The sequence below is a fragment of the Pongo abelii genome, chromosome 15, assembly GCF_028885655.2.
Source record: "Pongo abelii isolate AG06213 chromosome 15, NHGRI_mPonAbe1-v2.0_pri, whole genome shotgun sequence".
NCBI lineage: Eukaryota > Metazoa > Chordata > Mammalia > Primates > Hominidae > Pongo > Pongo abelii.
In genome coordinates this window covers 79,682,291-79,702,248 of record NC_072000.2, presented here as the reverse complement: position 1 = coordinate 79,702,248, position 19,958 = coordinate 79,682,291, and the positions used below count along the sequence as shown (strand labels likewise).

Here is a 19,958-nt window from a genome sequence, read left to right as displayed (position 1 = left end):
AGCATCTCAAGACATGGAAATAACTGGTTTGGAAACGCTAAGGTGTTTGCTGACTCAGAAAGCAACCCCTGCCTTACACAGATTCGGGGAACCATAAGCATTAATGAGTATCCAATGGCAGGTGGATCCACCTAGGAAGCTTGAGATAGGTGTTGAGAAAAATGTGGTTTTAGATCCTTTAACCATTCTCAGATAGAATCATGGCCAGTCAGAGCTGGAAGGGGTGACCATGGAGACATGCTCTACATGTGCAGAGAGCATCAGAATCCCCTGGGGGGCTTATTGCATCATGGATTTCTGGGCCCCAGCCTTCAGAGAGTGTGCTTCAGTATGTTTAGGGTAAGACCCAAGAATCTGCACTTCTAACAAGCTCCCAGATGCTGATCCCCACTTTAAGTAGCATCCATTGGTTTCGGCAACAGAAACATCTTGTTCAAATGATACCACAAAATACTCAACAGGTTAAGGCGGTATATATTTTACTTAAGGGCTTACAATTGCATCATATCCTTATTATAGTCATTCAATGAGAACAAAAAGATGTGTTTTGGCTGGTGCAAAACCTTTAACTCAGATGTTATCTGGGATAGTTGCAGGTTTCTAATAATCTCGTATCCAAATTATTCCCATCTTTTGTTTTTCTTGCGCATTCAGTTTAGTAGTTAGTTACAAATGGTAGGTAGGTGATAGCTAGCTAGCTAGCCGGGCACAGTGGCTCATGCCTGTAATCCCAGCACTTTGGGAGGCCAAGGCAGGTGGATCACTTTGAGCTCAGGAGTTCGAGACCAGCCTGGGCAACATGGCAAAACCCCGTCTCTACTAAAAATACAAAAATTAGCCAGGCATGGTGGTACACACCTGTAATCCCAGCTATTCAGGAGGCTGAGCCAGGAGAATCACTTGAACCCCAGAGGCAGAGGTTGCAGTGAGCCGAGATCACGCCACTGCACTCCAGCCTGGGCGACAGTGAGACTCCATCTCAGAAAAATAAAAACATAGATAATAGATAGTGCCTCATCAGTTTGCTTTCCACTCTCAGGATGCTCATCAGTTAATGCGAAGTAGCAGGAAGAGCTTTGTTCTGAAGTCTATGTAAAATAGATTAACCTGGCACCAGCTGTCACCTTGGCAGTGCTCTCCAAGGTGTTAGGTCTGATAACTAATAGGTATGAGCATGTGTGTGGATCTTGCCTTTTTTTAATAATAGATAAAATTATGCTTTAAAAATGAGACCCTGGCAAGTGACTTAATCTTCTGAGCGTCAGCTCCCTAACAACTCATACTACTAACACCACCTCATAGGGTTGTTGGAACAGATCAGAGATGATGTCTACAAAAGAAGTTTGCAAACTATAAAGTGCATTGCTTGTGTATGACTTCTGACCTGAACACAGATGTCCTCGCTCCTTCAAAGAACTGGGCTGGTTTCTTAACTGGATTACCAGGGTTTTCAGCTAATGGCTACAGGTTAGAACACCTGCCAGCCCCACTCAGACCAACTGAATCAGGATCAATATTTTTGAAAGACTTTCCAGGGAATTCTAATCAGTAGTCGGAGTTAGAAACTGCTGTTCTATACCATATATCCTCCTTAGTTCTATGTTAAATCCTATCAGATTATTCTCCTTGCCCCTGGATAGATACTAGCAATAAAAAGGAAAAAAGGCTTCTTCACTGCCGCTGGTCTAAAAGGGGGTTTTAATAATCCTAGCTACTAATTCTGGAACATTGTTACACACTGGGGGATTTGCATACATTATTCCTTTTCAGCCTCCCCACAACCCTGTAAGGCAGATATTATTATTCTCCATTTTTAAAAGCGCTTTATTGAGATCAAACTCACACATACCATACAATTTGTCCATTAAAGTATACAATTCACCAACTTGTATTATATCCAGAGTTGTGCAACTATCACTACAATCAATTTTAGAACACTTTCATCATCCCCAAAAGAAACCTCATATCCCTTGGCCATCACTCCCCACTCCTCCCATCTCTCCACCCCTAGGCAACCACGGTACTGGCTCTATTTCCTGTCTCTATGAATTTGCCTATTCTGGACATTTCATCTAAATGGAACCACACACTATGTGGTCTCTTGTGGCTGGCTTCTTTTACCCAGCATAATGTTTTCAAGGTTCATCCATATTACAGCATGTATCAGTTCTTCATTCCTTTTTATGGCTAAATAATAATCCATTGTATGGATAGACCATGTTTTATTTATTCATGCACCAATTGATGGACATTTGAGCTGCTTCCACTTTGGAGCTATTATGAATAATGCCACTATAAGCTCTCATGTATGTTTTTGTGTGGACATGTTTTCTTTTCTGTTGGGTATATATGTAGGAGTGAAATTGCTGGATTGCATGGGAACTCTGTTTAGCCATTTGAGGAACTGCCAGACTGTTTTCCAAAGTGGCTGCATCATTTTACATTCCCACGATCAATTCATGACGACAGCTTCTCCACATTCTCACCAATACTTATTATTATCTCTCTTTTTTCATTATAGTCATCCTAGTGGGTGCAAAGTAGTATCTCATTGTGGTTTTGACTTGTATTTCCTTGATTGCTATGATGTTGAGCATTTTTTCATGTGCTTAGTCGCCATTTATATATTTTCTTTGGAGAAATGAATATTGAGATCCTTTGCCCATTTTTCTACTGGGTTATTTGTCTTATTATTGAGCTGTAATCATTCTTTATATATTCTAGATACAAGTCCCTTATTGGATCTACAATTTGCAAAAATTTTCTCTCATTCTGTGGATTTTCTTTTTACTTTGTGTCCTTTGAAGTACCAAAGTTTTTAATTTTGAAGGTGTCCAATTTATTTTTTTATTTTGTTGCTTTTATTTTTGGCGTAAAATCTAAGAAACCACTACCTAATCTGAGGTCACAAAGATTTATGGCTGTTTTCTTCTAAGAGTTTTCTAGTTTTCACTCTTACATTTAGGCCTTTGATCCATTTTGAGATAATGTATGTATATGGTACTAGGTACTAGGTGGGGGTCTATTTCCCCTATTTTTACAAGGGACGAAACTGAATTTCAAACATCTAGTGAACTCTCCAGAGCCAAACTATTCCAATGCAGCAGTCCTGCTTTGCTACATTGCCTCCAAAAAGGCAAGGGTTTTTATTCACGGGGGTTGGGGAGCTGGTAGGGTGTAGGGAGGACTACAGAGGCAAACCATGGAGGAGTTTGTCAGAGCATACACATGCACTACGCTCAGTAAAAGGGGACCCTGTAGCCACAGAGCAGAGCACAGTCAATGAGCCCCAGCATATGGCAGGTTGTACACAACCTGGAAGGGTGGCTAAACCCAGAGGAGGCCAAGGCCCTCACTCCCAGCACTTTCACATCCTGCCTGAATCCATCCATGAGTTCTTCTAGATCTCCACGCTCCAACCTCAGGCCAGGTTGCCTTGCGCCTTTTGGGCACAGTAGAAGGAAAAAAGACTTAAATGGCTTCACAGTTGTTCAGCCAGATGAGCCTCACCCAGGAGAGGACTCAGTTTCCCAACTCTGAGTCCATGTTGCCAGTGGACCTGGAAACATCAAAGTAAGATGGTAGGATTGACAGAAGAGTTGACAGCCCTTTTTAAGGCTGCTAAAAAACTGATGGTTGATGGGAATCCAATGATGTCATTAACACCACAGGAAACAAGATAAGGGGTCACAGAAGGCAGCTTAGGGGAAAACAGAGGCTTGAAGAGCCTTCTCATTTATAGTTTGTAATGATAACTAAAACTCCAGCTGCGTCTAAACTGCATAAACAACCAGAAACTGGAAAGTCTGCTTGCTTCTCTGAAACCCAGGTCATAGGCTAACACTTTAGAAAGGTCAGTGCTGTCACAACAGGTAGTTCACTACACATGGAGTCAGTCTCTAACAAAGGTAATGTACGGACATACTGCACTGCAGTCAAGGTCATCTTTCACACAGCACCTCACTTCATCTTCGCGATGAAGCTCTATGATGAGGATGTGGATCCAGTCGCCATGTGCAGTATGTGCAGGAAACTGCACTACTTTGGAAAGGGCAGTTTGGATTTCCTCCTGTTACAGATGAGGAAACGAGCTAACTTTCCCAAGGTTGTGCTGGGAATGAGCGAGAGAGCCAGACTTTGAGCCCAGAACTTGCACCCAAGCCCAGAGCTCTTCCCAGGCCCCAGAAGTAGCCCCTCTGGTTAGGATGCCTGGATGTGCCCTGCTCCCGCAACACCTCAGACCACCCACCATCTCCGAGAGCAAAATACCCTCAGGTCAATACAAGCCCAAGAAACAGGTTTTTGATTCAATTATAAAAACTACCTTGCACGATCAACACATTTGAAAAGTGAGTCACAAGCCTACCTTACATCTGTGTCTTACTAAGTGCCAGGCATCATGTGAAACCTTTAGCAGCATTAGTTCATTTCATTATCATAGCAACAGCAGGGCTTGGTGGCTCACGCCTGTAATCTCAGCACTTTGGGAGGCCAAGATGGGAGGATCGCTTGAGCCCAGGAGTCCAAAAACAGCCTGGCAACATGGTGAAACCCCCATCTCTACAAAAAATACAAAAATTAGCCAGGCATGGTGACATGTGCCTGTAGTCCCAGCTACTCAGGAGGCTGAGGTGGGAGGATTTCTTGAGCTCAAGAGGTCAAGGCTGCAGTGAGCCAAGATCATGCCATTGCATTCCAGCCTGGGCAACAGAGTGAGAACCTGTCTCAAAAAAAAAAAAAATCATAACAACACTAAGAGGTAGGTATTATTATTATCCTCACTTTAAGATATTAATAGAAAACCTAAGAAGCTGTAAGATTTCCTGAGCTTTTCAGAGGTGTCTGATTTCTGCTAAGGACATAGAGATCCAGCCACGTCCTCACCACCACCTCTCCAAGGGATCGTGTGCTAGGATAACAGTGGGTGTGACAAACTTCTGATTTTAAATAAAAGCTTCAGAACCCTTGTGAATGCTCTGGATATGGTATCAAATAAGACTCAGCACCACAGGGGCCAATGTTAAACACACTCATAGCTGCCTTTAACTATCACTCATTCTCCCTCAAATTTAATTTTTTTTTAAGCTAACAGCTTTCGAAAATGTGCTAACAAAGTAACGGAACTAAAGTGGAAATTACAGATTTCAAAGATGAGTTGGGAGATTCTGTTCCAAGAGAGGACAGATTGGACCTCTCTGCCAAACAAGTATGAGACAAAAAAAGCATCTGAGTCAGGGGGAAGAAGGCCAATGCTATTCCAAAGAGCCACAATTAAAAACCAATTATGCAAAGCTTGCTAAAAAATGTCAGTGGGCTGCCTTTACGTTTCAAATCACTAAAAACACAAGCGTGCTTAGGCCAACATTTACCCAGCACATCAGCTGGTTTGGGGCAACTTTTTCTGCTCAGGCTAAACATGGATGCACGTCTCGGTCTCTGTTATGAACAAAGTCTGGGAAGACCACCTGGGGCTGAGTGAACATGGCTTCCAAGGCCGCTCTCTGGTCCGTGGATTCCTATTCACACTTCATCCAAAGGGGAAAACCCTCTCAATGTTCTCCAGGGACCCGGGAGAAGATGGGAAATCGCCAATGTGAAATCCACAGACAGTTAAGTCTCCTCTCCAGCTCTGAAAATGATGAGGACACGGATGCAGTCCCCATGTGGAATACACACAGGAAACTGCCCTACATTGGAAAGGGCAGTCCATGATGATACGTACGCACTGATTCCTCAGGGTGACACCCTCAGAAAGCTCCCTGACAAGGATCAGAAGAGCCTGAGGAGAGGAAGAAACCACATAGAGTCACATTCCCAAAAGTAGCTGAGTCATCTCTGAGCCTACTAGCTATACAGCTTCCCAGGACTCTACCCTCAGAGATTCTGATTCCATGGGCCTCGGGTGGGGTCTGGAAATTTATATTTTTTAAGAAGTTTCCCAAGGTGTTTTGATGACCAGCCACGTTTGGGAATGATTGGTTTGATTTTTGTTGTATTTTCTTTTTTTCTGCCTGAAGTCAATGAAATTCGGAAATAGCAAAACCTAATGAACAATGGCTGGAGATAAGAATTGGGAGGTAGAGCGATCAAGGAATAGAAAGTTTAAGTGACTTACCAAGTTGACACAGCTCATAATGTTCAAACAAACAAGCAAGGTCTGTGGGACATAAACATGGGACACAGACTCAAAATCAGGCTGGCAACACAGACGGTGTGAAGTGGGCTGGGGGTAAGACATCAGTGAGTAGTGGGGACTGCGGTGAACTCAAGGCTGTACACAAATACAGCAGGCATCTGCTCCTTAGCTCCAACCTCTTGTTGTGTATAAGGGTGTGGCCTTAAGTGGGTAGATATTCTGGTTTTTTAAAAGAAGCCAGAGAGTCCACATTTCCTGACTTTTAAATATGGCAATTCATTCAATTTTTTAAAAAAGAAAAAGAAAACCACACTGTGATTTTGTTAAAAAAGAAAGAAAAAGCAAACCACCCTGTGAACAAGATTCATCTGCAGGCCGACTCCTGCCCCTTAACGACAGTGTGCAGCCTCTTTCCTGAAAGGTCATCCAGTTTAGCCTCCCTTGAACTCCTGAGTCCCCTCTAGAGCACCGAGAGGTGGCGAGAGGGTGAGGGGTCCTGTCTAGCAGGTTGATTAGTAAGTGTCTGGTGTGTGTATGTGTGTGTGCAAGGGTGGGGCTTCGGGCCTCCCTCCCCTCCCAACTGAAAATGCATTCCAGACCCAGAGGCAGGGTGTGACCACCACAGCCACAGCTCGCTGGGAGATGACCTGGGAAGGGCCAAGATCTTCAGGCCAATAGGGACTGGTTGGTGGAGGAGTCCAGCTGTGAGGGGTTACAGAGGAAAAGTCAAGGAAGGAAAGCTCTGGAGAAAGCCAGAGAGCAAAGCTGTTCTGAAAGGGAATACTAGAAAAGAAAGGAGAAAGAAGCAACAGCTTTAAAAATCCCACAACCCAGGAAATGACGTTCCCAGGGTCCCTGGCCAACCATCAAAATGAGCAGTCTTGCCACTGCCACGTCCTTGGTCTGCTTAATTTTTCTTCATGGTGCTGACCACTAACTCACCTTATATATTGTGTATTAATTTGCTTACTTTTGGATGCTGTCACTGCAATATACAGCGTCGAGAGATGTAAGGCTTTGACTGCTTTATCTGTAGCTCTGTTTCCAGTGCCTGGGGCAGTGCTCAGCACATAGTAGATGCTTAACAAATATGGCTTGAACAAACGGACTGCAGGCAAGCAGTTGGCACCAAAACTGTTTAACGTCATGTGTTGACCATGTAATAATAATGACATCAGCACAAAGCACTTTATAATTCACAAAACCTGTCGTTGAACTTAATTCCTCCCATTTTCTTTTACTGAATTGCTCCATGCATTTGGACAGAGCCCAGGAGACTGCTGGCCTCTGCAAGGCGAACAACCCAAGAACCAGCTCTGACAGAGCTGCCTGCACAGCGGCTCAGCCGGGTCGCTCTCTCGCTCTCTCTCCTCTCTCTCTCTCTCTCTCTCTCGGAACTAGGAGACAATAAGGCTGCAGGACTGCAGGGCTCAGCACTCATCGGGCAATGTCATCAAAATGATCGAACATTCTGGGGCCAGGTTCATCCAGCCTCCCCAGCTCAACAGAGCTCTGGTTAGAAGCCTGGAAGGGGTATAGAGGCATGGGAGGCCACACAGCATGTGGTTAAAGCTTGGGCTCAAGGCAGACTGCCTGAGCTCATTTCCCAGCCAGTGACCTTGGACCTCCCTCAGCCCTGTTGACCTCATCTGTAATGTGGATATAACAACAACAACAACACTAATTACTTCAGAGGGTACTTGTGCAGGGAAAACGAGGTACTTCACAAACAGACTCAGTACCGTGCCTAGGGCTTAGCTCAGCAAAAGTGAGACCCGGCTGTAATGGCGGCCATCGTCCACCACACCAGGCCCCAGCATTATCACTTCCCAGCAGTGTGACCCTGAGTGACTGAACCCCCTCCCTAGACCTCAAACTCTTCTCTACTATGGGGGTAACCTGGACTCCAGGACTGAATAAGGAGTGAATGAAGCCATGCATGTTAAGCACTTTGTGCAGGACCTGGGACATATTAAATGCTTAATGAGCTAGTATCTGATTATTATTCAAGAAACTTTTACTAATCTAAAATGCCAATATGAAAATCCACTCAAGGCAGTTTGCCATATGCAAATAAATCTTTAGACCATAGATTCTTCAGTTGCAAATTTCTTTCCCCACCACCCTTTAGGTTTTAGTTACTCCAAGAGTTAGCTCTTCCCACCCCTGGGGTCTGACCTAGGAAGCATTTGGAGGTCGGTTCGCAGTGCAGGGCTGGCATCTCTCTACATCGGTACAATCTTGCAGCTCCATCTGCCTCTTCGCCCCCACAACACTGCAGTCTGACAGCGAGGGAGAGGACATGCAAATATGCCCTAAAAACGGCTTGTTATTTTTGCGGCCTGGATGGTGCACGTCTGTGGGTGCCTGTGAGGACAGCACGTCACTGTCGGGTACAGGGCAGATGCCACCAATTTGGGGGTGGCTGTAAAATGTAAAAATACCCAACCCAAATAAAAGTGGCTTTTCCAAAAAAAATTTAAAAAGGGAAGAGTTCCTCCAGTGCCTTTTGCAGAGGAGAGAGGTGGTAACTCAGCCCCCCAGGCGAATCCCAGCTTGACGACCTCTGCCCAAGACACCTGGCTCTTCATCAACCCCATGCACAGCCTTAGTGCCCCCATGAAACTGCTCAGCTACTGGCTCTAAATGGCAGTTTTACTGTGGAATGATCCAGAAACAGATGCTCTCAAGTTACAGACCTGGGAAGGTGAAGAGCAGAGGGCCAAAAGACAAGGACCCTCCATCGTGAAGAGAGAACACTAAATAAGCCGGGAAGTGCTCCAACAACACATTGGCTTACAAGCTCAATTCAGAAGAATATAATCACCGTCAACTCACAGCTTGTAATCCACAGTCTTTAGTAGGCACCTATGATGGACCTTATCCATGTGTCTTGAGCACAAATGGCTAACAGGGACCAGGCAGGAGAGGTAAATGAAGGCAGATGGTAGTAGCAAAAGCAAAACCAACAATGTAAGCAGAATCAAGAATAACAGGGAGGTGCAGGGGCCTGTGGCCCACTGGAAAGAGGAAACAGTGAAGTGCCTCTGTCCACCCCACATAGCCATTGCCATGCCAGAACAGGGCAGTGTATGACGAGATCTTACAATTTTTTAATCAAAATTTTCAAGTGAAATGGGGGTTCGCGTTTCTTTTAAAACACTGAGCCGGCCAAACAAAATACATCTGAGAGCCAGGTCCAGCCTGCAAATGGCCAGTTTGCCACCACAGCCAAGCCCCCAACAGTCCTCTGCAGTTTTTAGGTACCTGTCAGGAGAAGGGGAGCTGAGAGATAGTTGCCTAATATCCCCAGCTCTCCCCTACAGGTACCCAGACACCCTTCTCCACGAAGAAAGCCCTCTCTCCAGCACTTCCAGCACTTCAGCCCTCCGAGCTCCCCTCAGGCTCACCTTTGCCTGTGAACTCTCCCTCCAAGCAGAGCTGCCATTCCCAGATGCTCAGCTGCTTCCTGCACCCTCCCCATCCCAGCCTCTTCCCCACCTCCCACCACAGGCTCCTCCTTTCCAGGCGGCAGCTACTCCCGCAGGCCTCTGAAGAAACGGCGCTGCTGGGAACCTTGCTGGGACAGGCCTTCAGACAAACGGCCAGCCCTGAGCAAGTGGCCGGGGGCATGCCCTGCACAGATCCTCAGCCATGCTGGGGACTGCTGCTGCTCACCAGTGCCCCGAGAAAAGGGCTCACGAGAGCTGCAGGTGCAAGGGACCTGAGGAGGAGTTCCTCGCAAACGACACATGTGGGTGCTCCACGTGTGGGTCCCGGGCAAACGCCATCTAAGGCGGACACTGCTGGCTGACCGAGGCCATGCCTAGCTCTGGCAGCTGCTTGGGAAGGGAGGCCACGCTACTCTTCCTCCAAGTTCCGTGGTTCAGCTGCAGAAAGGGCCAAGGGGGTGGAGGCCATGATGTGACTAATGATAACAATTTTAAAAGATAACCTAATATTGGCATTCTCTTGTCTGCTTTTCAAAACATGTACACATTCACATTCCCATTATCTCCCCAATCCTCCCACCACCCCAGAGAGATGGCCGAGATATTGCTATTCATTACTGTTATTATTATCACTCTTCCACTGCCCCTCGGAGAACCAGAGACAGGTTAAACATCGTCCCCTGGCCCAGTGCTTCTCAAGTGTTAATATGTCCACGAATCCCTGGGGGATCTTGTTAAGATGCAGATTCTGATACAGAAGGCCTGGGGCGAGGCCTGGGATTCCACATTTCTGATAACCCCAGGGTGGTATGGATGCTACTGGTCCTCAGACCACGCTTTGAACAGCAAGGTTAAGGTCCCATGGTGGGTTTAAGGCCAGACCTGGAATCTGCCAGGGGTAAAAGGCTCGCTCACCTCACTTTTCACGGGCTGGGGCCTCTTGCCCAGTTTCACCTCCAGGAAGTGCAAGGGTGCAATCATGGCCCCGAGGTTGCGGATGTCAGCGTATTTCAGCTCCTCCACAGTCAGGGCCGAGCTGGGGAGCCCGGTCAGGGGGCCAAGCCCTGGCAGGGAGCCTGCGGTCACCGAAGGGTCCGGGATCTGCCCAGGCATCATAGCAGGAGGAGTGGCAGGCCAGCCTGGAGTGGGCAGGAAAAGAGCAGGACAGTCAGCCAGGTTGGGGGCTCCAGGGGGGCTCAAGTCCCTCGTCTTGCCAGGACTGTCGCTTCTTTCACCAATGTTCCCCTGAATCCCTTTCCCACCCAGCTGCTCTTCCTGCCGTAAAGTCCTTCCTGTTATAGAGGAAAAGTTGCTCAATTAACTTACACCAAGGTCACCCTTGGCACTGCCAGAAGTGTCTGCCTTTTTTATTTTGAAGGCAATGCTTGACCCAGTCATAGGCAACATGTATTCAGCCTTCGGTATGTGCCAGGCCCCATGGTAATCCTGCAGCCCCATTAGGCTGGATCAGAGGTCATTACACAGAGGAAGTAGTCAAGCTTAGAACGATAATTCGCTTAAGGTTGTACACAGTTAAAACTGGTGGAGCTGGGATTTCAATGGCAGCATACAGTCTCTGAAGAGAGTGAGTTATAACGGCGGAACCTCAAGCACCTTCACACCTGTTTCAGAGGAAGCTATTTTTGGTCTGGCATGGTGCCTCCCCTCCAATCACACATCCTATTCTGCATATTTGTTAAGACACCCTGAATAGGAGATGAAGCAAATCTAAGTTAAAGGTGAGTGTGTGTGATATCTATGAGGAAGGGACTGAGGCAAAGCAGGCGGAATTAATTAGCATGTGCTTTCCCTGTGGAACCCAGTACCAGAAAACTCCTCCATGCTCTCTCTCTTTTTTTTTTTTTTTTTTTGCCCAGGCTGGAGTGCAGTGGCGTGATCTCGGCTCACTGCCACCTCCGCCTCCTGGGTTCAAGCAATTCTTCTGTCTCAGCCTCACGAGTAGCTGGAATTACAGGCACCTGCCACCACGCCCAGCTAATTTTTGTATTTTTAGTAGAGACGGGAGTTCCTCATGTTAGCCAGGCTGGGGTTGAACTCCTGGCTTCAAATGATCTGCCCACCTTGGCCTCCCAAAGTAATGGGATAATAGGCGTGAGCCACCGTGCCTGGCTACCTCCATGTTCTCTTCATTCTCAGAGCAAACACATATTCCAGCTCAGCCAGACCGAAAAGGTGTACAAGGGAACACAGATTCAGACATGGAAGAAGGATGTAAATTAGACAGGTCAACACCAAGGGAATTCTTCCTTCCCTTTACTGGGGGAAGCTCATGGGTAAGAAATGGTCATTTCAAGGCACAGATGGCAGTGAAGAAAGCTGGTCTGCCAATAAAGCCAGTCCCTTAAAGGGCTCCTCCTACCTACCCATCTATCCAGTTACTGACCACCTACTATGAGCCAGCAGGCGCTAGGAATATGGAGGTCAGATGTGCAGTCTTAGCTTTGAAGCAGCCTTTTAAGTAGCATGTTAGTACAAAACTGCTCTTAGATTCTAGTCCTGGAAAGAAAATCATTTCTCCCTCTTCTCACCTTTCTGCCCAGGGCCATAAAATCAAAATACTCACTGGCTTAGCACTCCTGAGGGAAAATCTTTGGCCTATCCTTCCATCTTTACCTGTCTCTTCCCATGGAGAGAGATGTATTTGGCAGAAGAGGGAAGATCTGATGTCCATCAGACAATACTTCTCTACTGGGCAGTTAATGTACTCAGATGGCCACACGGTTCTTGGGCTCTCTATCTCCTGCAGGAGTGGCCTTGGAGGATGACCCACAACCACCTGCCCCCATTCAGCTTCCCATGTCTAGATCATTCCGGAGAGGGGCATTTGTGAACCTGTTTTGGCCACGAGTGCAAGCCATATTCTCCATCTACATTTCACTTTTGAAGGTGAAATTTGGTTCCCTGTCCAAGTCCAGAGTCTATTTCCCAATAAGTTCTATTTCTCTAAGAGGAAAAGCATGTGAGTAACTTGCACCCTCAAGCACAAAGGTTTCCATTGGCCATCACTTTGTCTAAAGCAAGGTGTCCAAAGCGAGGTGCCTGGGAATGGGAAGTGGACGCACCATTTCATCCTCAGCATGCCTGCTCCATCTGTCATAAAGCCTCTGCCCATAGCTCCCTGGCTTGCCCCAGAGTTTTTATTTGGTGTCCTCAGGCTCCTCTATCTGTGCTCTACCTACTGTGCCTCCCATACCCGGTCCTCTTAGCACTCCTTCCCACTCACATCCTTTCTCATCACATCTTCAGTGTCCCCTGGGCCATCAGAAAAAGATCTGAGGCTCAATCACATTGAGTTACAGTCTTAGAGCTGAAGGAGGCCCTGTGCTCATCTAAACCACATCCTCATTTTGACAGGAGGAAACTAAGGCTCAGAGAGGCTAAATGGCCTCCCCAAGGGCACACAGCTGGAGAGGATTGGAGCCAGGGCTCGACTCCTGGTCCCAGGGTTCTAGACCAAAGCTTTCTCACCCTTCCTTTTTTGTTTCCCTTCCTGGGGTCCAATAGGTAATGATGCCTTCAGCAGAAGGAATGACTTTCTCATGGTGGGCTTTCAGACACCAGCCCATAGTAGAGGGTCATTGTCTTGCACAGAGGACCCTCCACCCCCCATGGAGATCCAGGTTTAGGAAGTTCCCTGAATAACTCCATCATAGCCTGCATGGGAGCCCAGACACAGAAATAGCCCCTGAGACCTCTCGCATGTGGGTGTTCAATGTCCTCTGATCCCCCAAACTCTGAGCTGGACTGGAGCCTAGTGGCAGTAAGAGAGCCCCCTCTCAGCCCTCTGGAATGGAACCTGCCATGCAGAGAGGGCTGCAGCCTGCCACGCTAGGAGGCCGCTCCAGGGCACTGTAGATGAACTGCTAGTCTCCCCCGGCCTCCTCTAAGGAGAACAGGGAAGGAACCAGCAGGAAGAACTATTCCTTGTAGCAAAACCGTGCCGGGAACAAACCGTGTGGCCATGCGGCCAGCAGCGCCATGATTCCAGGTGGTAAGCAGCAGTCATGGCTGGTTGTTGCCCGGGTGACCCCAGTGCTTAGCATCATTTCTGGCGCAGAAAGCGTCATCAATAATACTTGTTGAAGTAAGAACTAAGTGAATAAATGAATGAACAAATGACAGCAAATTCACAGCAGAGCAAAATTCAGCAAATGGTGTAAGAATCCATCTCTGGAAGCTTAGATGCTTGTTATCAGGCTGTAATGTCACCTCCAAGTTATTCATTCCCACAGTAGACCCCAAGAAAAACACTCCAGAGGCTTCTGTGTATTTCCCTGCCTAAGCCTTCCATCTCTGGGAGATGGAAGCCAGACCCCATTCTGTTCCGGGAATGATAGGCTCTGTTTGCAGCTTCTGTTTATTCTCATACAGATGGTAGAAATGAGACACTAACAAATGATCCCAAAATATAATGAATTTTCTGCTACTGTGGAACCCCCTGAAGGGACAGCCACCCCCTGGGAGCAGGGGCCCCATACATTTTGCCATTCCTGCTCGCCTGTGAATCCATCCCAATGACAAGCCTCACCCTGGAGACAAGGCACTAGTCTTTCCTTTGTAGAAGCAAAAGTCCCCCTCTCTTTCCTCCCGCTGCAAAAGAGCCCCTAACTGCTCAGACACAAACCACAAAGCTCTCAGCCATGCCATTCCTAGGAGACAACCACAACAGCTGATATTCACCAGCCAGAAGTCATCCTAAACATCTCTGGGGGTGGGGGATAGAAGATGGAGGAGCTAAGCAGCTGCCTTTCATAATTGGATCCTCATTAACTGCAAAGAGCTGGCTGACGATCTAAGGCAGAAAGGCAACTTTAGTGATTTGAAAAATAAAACAATTTGATGTGATTTAGGGATCTATAAAAAAGGGGGAGTGGGGGGCGGTGAAGGTGGCAGCGGCAAGGAACCAATAACAGCCAGAAGGAACTTACCCACTTCAAGGAAGACTTAGGAAAGATGACAAGAGGTGAAATCATCTCCCACACTAGTTGTTCCATACGGAAACAATTTAGTAGGAAAAGAACTACGCACTAAAAGCTTCAGGAGAAGAACCCAGAGTTTTTTCCCTTCAGGGCCCAGGAGGTCTGAAAGGCAGATAAACATCCTCGGTGTCTCCAGGAGTAACTAGGGGGCATAAACAAGGAGCAAGCTCTATCCATTGGCAGAACACCAACACTGGGAAATGGGGCTTATGCCTCAAAATATAGGCCTGGAATCCAAGAAGACTTTGGCAATGCGGGACACTGACCAGGAATAAGTTGGAAGCCAACCAATGAAGGAAAGCTGGGTGAAGCACACATCCAAGATGGCGACTGACTAGCAAGACATGAATCAGACAGACAAAGTTCAGAAGGTCACCGTGGACCCTAAGCTGTTGTTGATCCTAAGATTATGATGCAGCTCCCTGAAAGCCAGCTTGAAGAAAATGGGGACCAGATGGATCCAAGAGGAAAGAACTTGAAAAAAAAAAAAAAGGCCTGATAGCTGTACTCTCTACCCTTCCTCAGTGGCCTGTGGGCACACAGTTAGGGCACTGCATTGTACAAGCAGAAGAAAAGTCACAAAACATGTCAAGTCTAGAAAATAGACCCTCCGGGGAGATACCAACATGAAGTGTCATTTCAGAGAAAAGAAAAGCTAAAGGTAACTTATTAAGCTTTTTCCTCTTGTTTTCCTCTTTCATTTTTTGGGTGTAAATCTGTAAGGTATTAGGTTGGTGCAAAAGTAATCATGGTTTTTGCCACTTAGCATAATGGCAAAACCCGCGATTACTTTTGCACCAACCTAACGCCTTAAATCTTTTTTTTTTTTTTTTGAGACAGAGTTTCACTCTTGTTGCCCAGGCTGGAGTGCAGTGGTGCAATCTCAGCTCACCGCAACCTCCGCCTCCCGGGTTCAAGTGATTCTCCTGCCTCAGCCTCTTGAGTAGCTGGGATTACAGGCATGCGCCACCTTGCCTGGCTAATTTTTTAGTAGAGACGGGGTTTCTCCATGTTGGTCAGGCTGGTCTCGAACTCCCGACCTCAAGTGATCCACCCGCCGCAGCCTTCCAAAGTGCTGGGATTACAGGCGTGAGCCACCACGCCTGGTCCTTAAATCTTTTTTTAATGGAAGTGTCTATAAATAATAACAGTCTTGTTTTATGGGTCAAATGTATAAGGGCCATTCTTGCTAGAAAGTGCCCAACAATCAGCATTTTCATCCAGAATGGCAAAGGTAAATAAAAAGAAACAGGTTAAGAGAAACTTAGCATCTGCATCATGAACTTTCTGTCCATAGAAACAAAGGTTTCAAGGAGGCTATAAAACTCCTGGGCCTCTTTGAGAAGGTAAGCTCCCCTACAGGCCAGCAGCTGGCTTGGGCTGCCACGAGGAATAGGAATGGGTGTGCACGTGGGCGCTGATGGCCTAAGGCTCAAGGCTTGGTGCTCAGAGAATGTGGAGGTGAGAGTGACAAGTCAAAGAGGGAGGGAGTTTACAGGGGCAAGCCCCATGAGAAATAAGGGGTTGGAAGTCGAGGGCAGGGCATGGGCAATGGTGACTGAGACTCAACAAGAGAAGTGGAGGATCTTGGGAGCCAGAGCCTGGGAAGATTCCCAGGAGAGAACAGGATGCGGAGGGCAGGAGTCCACAGAGAAGGTCAGAAAGGTGCCAGGCCAGTGGTCATGGCGCATAGTACCTGCTACCATGAATCTTGGAGAATCAACCACCAAGCCTCTTCTTGGAGCTAAGGAATCACCCAGGATGACCTCTCTCTTGGAATCTGAATGATGTAGGTCACACAGCTTCCAAAAGTCGAGGAGATCCAGAAGGCAAGAAGCAAGATGATGCGGAAGGCCCCAAGACTGAGAGTGAAGGCGAGCAGCAAAAGGCCCTCTTCAGATGGCTGTCCCCAGCTCTGCAGGCCAAGAGGAAGGTGGGGTTAAGAGTGGCGGTTTTGGAGCCAGATCACCTGAATGTGAATCCTAGCTCTGCCCCTGACTAGCTGTGTGCCCTTGGGCAAGTTCCCTAACCTCTCTGTGCCTCTCTTTCCTCAGCTGTAAAGAATAACAATGTTATTTGCCCTGTATGGCTGTCAAGAGGATTAAATTAGTTAATACTTGGAAAGTACCTGGAACAGTGCCTGAACATAGTAAGAGTGAAGTCAGCGTGGCCACCAGGGCCTTCCTTCCTGGAGGGGCACTAGTGCCAGATGACCCCTCAAAGTCCCTTCTGGACTAGTCTCTCTTTCCTGCAGCCATGAAGAGGATTCTCCCCAGAGGATTCTCCGCTCTCCCACTTTCCAGCTCTAAACCCCAAGGGGGCAGGACCATCTTGCATCCTGGCAGTTGACTGAAGAACAGAAACAAAGGGTGCCAGGTCAGGGCTGGGTAGAAGGTGCAGAAATGGGGCCCAGCACCTGCCCTCAGCCTCGGTTTCCTCTAAGGTCTCCTCCACCCTGCAGGCCAGAACACGGCTGCACAGACACTGGCAACAACGTGCCATCAAGAACTAGGTTTCCATTTCTGCCCCAAGGCAGACAGCCAGCATCTCCTGTGCCCTTTAATCTACTCCATCCTTGCACTGCTTCATAAGAAGACAAAGAGGGGTAGCTGGGTTCAAGAGAAGCCACTGAACACTGGCAGCCGTGATCCCTGCACAGCCATCCCAGCCATAGAAGAACCTGGAACCAACCCCCAGGGAACTCCTGCTCTTCCCTGGAGACCAGAGAAATGCTTCCAAGGCCTTGCCTATAACATAGCTTTGTCCTCTGTCTAATGTAGGTGCTCAATAAATACATATGAAGTTATCTCTGCCAGGAATCTTTAACCCAGGCAGCAAGAGGAAGCTGGGAGCATACAACCACTGGACAAGCTTTCTATTTCCCCTTCTGCTTCACGCCAGCTCTGGTCCTTGGCGGCTGGCAGGGGTTAACAATACCACACCTAATACAGAAACACACACAAGGTGTGATAACTGCCCTGGTCTTTTTTTAAAAAATGCCGCTGGCCAGCTGAAGCTTTGCAAATGGAGCTCCGCAACTAAATCCCATGGGCTGCAGCAAGAAAACAGACTAAAAAACAACAACAACTAAGAATGGTGGGCTCTGGCCAGGCCTCCCACAGCCAGCAATAAGTAAAGAAACACAGCCTGAAAATTCCAAGACTGGTCGCTAAGGCATTTGTCTCTGCTGAGTTCCGAGAGGCCAAACCACACGCACACACAAGAACGCGTGTGCACACACATGCACACGCACACACACATACACAGGCACATGGAGCTTGGCAGCCCCTAAGTTCCAGAGCTGGTAATACAAGCCACGGAACCGACTGCCAAGACAAGCAACAGAATGAGCCAGGCCCGGTTTCATTGGCCACCATACGCTGCATATGGCCCGGGACGCAGCCAAAACAGTGTTCTCACCCTCCTCAAAGGCATAGGAGACCCTCTGTTTTCAAACACACCTCCACAGAGCCTTAATTAAAGGAAAATGGAAAAATAATGTGCCTGCTGCCCTCCCCTGCCTATATAGGTATGCACACACACATACCCATATACACTAACTCCATTTTTCTCTTCCTCCCATTTCGGTTTCAAACATAATTCATTCGCATGGAAAAAAAGCAAACTGCATCCTGCAGCAGAAAGGCAGAAAAGAATGTAGCTTGCCCTCAACCCTGGCTCTGATTGCTCAAGTTGAGCTGGGGCTGAATGAATACAGAGCAGGCCAGCCTAGAGTCGGCGTTGGCCCCTTTCTTTCCAGAGTGGAGCTGGAAACAGACACTCGAGAGAGACAGCCCATTGCAACACCAGTAGCCCCACGACAAACGAGGCCCAGAGAGCCTGTTCCTGCCATGGATTCTGCAGGTTGGAAAAAATGCCCACACATCCTGCAACCAGGTAGGGAGATGACAACAAACCCAGGGAGTCAGGAGGAGCATTCCCTGGTAGCTGCAAGTTAGGCAGTGGGTGAGTGGGGAGACCCTTATCCAAACCCTTCCTAGAGGGCATTGTCGCCACTTTGCAACACATCTCCTTGGAGGTGGCTGCAGCCAACCTAGGAGAAAAGCCAGAGGTCTACACATCCATGACTTCCTGCAGCCCTTCAACTCACACAGCACCCAGCTCTTCAGGAAGATTCTGGAGCTGCCTGCAGCTCTGAACCAAAGCCAAAGTAGAAGGGAACAGAAGAGTCTTTGAGAAATCCATCCTCCCTGCTCCAAACAAGGCAAAACCTTAACCACCCAGAGGTATGAAAATAGATTTTGCTTCTCTTCCTGGATCCTCAGGTTTATATAAAATCAGAGCTATGCTCACACCTGATACCTGGTTAAACTCTCCCCTAGAAACCTGCAAAGGAAGATAAGCCATCCATCCAAGCTGCAGCCAGATTTGCTGGAAAGGTAAAAGCAATGGGAAGTGTTTTTTAAAACCCTCAGGGAAGGAAGGTTGGGGGGGAAGGGAGATGATACGGGAACGCAGTTTCTATCAAGGGCTTAAAGGACGTTTGGGTACAAACGTACCCAAACATGGTTCAAAGCTTCCCAGTTCCTGATGCTCCTCAAATTAAGGCCCTAGGGAGAGACCACCAAGATTTAAGCCTGGGTACACACGCCTAAGCAGGCTGCAAGCCCTTTCTGAGATACAGACCTGAGCACATTTGCCCTGGGCACACGTGGTCGGGCCATAGCCCCATGCCCTGGATTCCAACAGGGAGGGCAGCACCCTGGGCAAGGGCCAGGCCATCTTGCAACTGGAGATGACCCAAGGGGGTCGGTTGATTTCTCCTTCCACCAGCCTCTCCATCCCTGCAAAAGAGCCAAGACCTCCCCATCTTCCCCAGCCTCCTCATCTTCCCTGCTCCTCCCACTGACCCAGGCAAAGCCTGGCTCTGCCATCCCAGGGTCCAGTGGTTCAGGTGGAAGGCCCAATCCACCCCCACACTCTCCCACCCCCCACTGCACCCCTACCCCTCGACAACCTCCTTTGAGGGGAGGAGCAGAGGAGAGACTTCTAAGCTGAGCTGGGAAAGGGAGAGGCTGGTTACCTACAGGAGCCTGCTTGCCTCCTTATATAACCTGGCGTGGGAGACAGGAGAGCCCAAAGGGGACCCCGGCCACCCCTAGATCCCCTCCCAGCCCAGAGCTCCAAAGCAACGGCCATGAGAGAAGCTGCCTTCATTGGATGGAAATCCCGAGCCCTTCTCAATACTCTCCTCCGGGTCCGGGTCCTCCGGGAGTCGCGCTTCCTCCCTGCCAGGAGGTCCTTGTCATCCCTCCACAATCTAACCCCACCCCAACCCCGCACCTCCCTGGCCCTTCACCCTCCATCTCCACCCGCACAGCCCGTCTCCGCGGGCAGTTTTCTCCCCAC

General features: G+C 48.1%; 1 protein-coding gene across 6 annotated transcripts in view; it reads right to left on the bottom strand.

Moving 5' to 3' along the window:
* The window catches only part of JDP2 (Jun dimerization protein 2), a 42,148-nt gene that overhangs the window by 21,620 nt on the left and 570 nt on the right, over positions 1-19,958 (bottom strand). For 2 of the 6 annotated variants that reach the window (XM_024231960.3, XM_002824953.5), the window contains exon 2: positions 10,504-10,727. In XM_024231960.3, the coding sequence (XP_024087728.1) occupies positions 10,504-10,704 (201 nt within the window). In that variant the 5' untranslated portion in view covers positions 10,705-10,727. Of the gene's footprint in view, positions 1-10,503; positions 10,728-16,284; positions 16,489-19,235; positions 19,834-19,958 lie in introns of those variants that run through there. The other 4 variants (XM_063715640.1, XM_054530307.2, XM_054530308.2 and 1 more) reach the window with 4 other exon arrangements.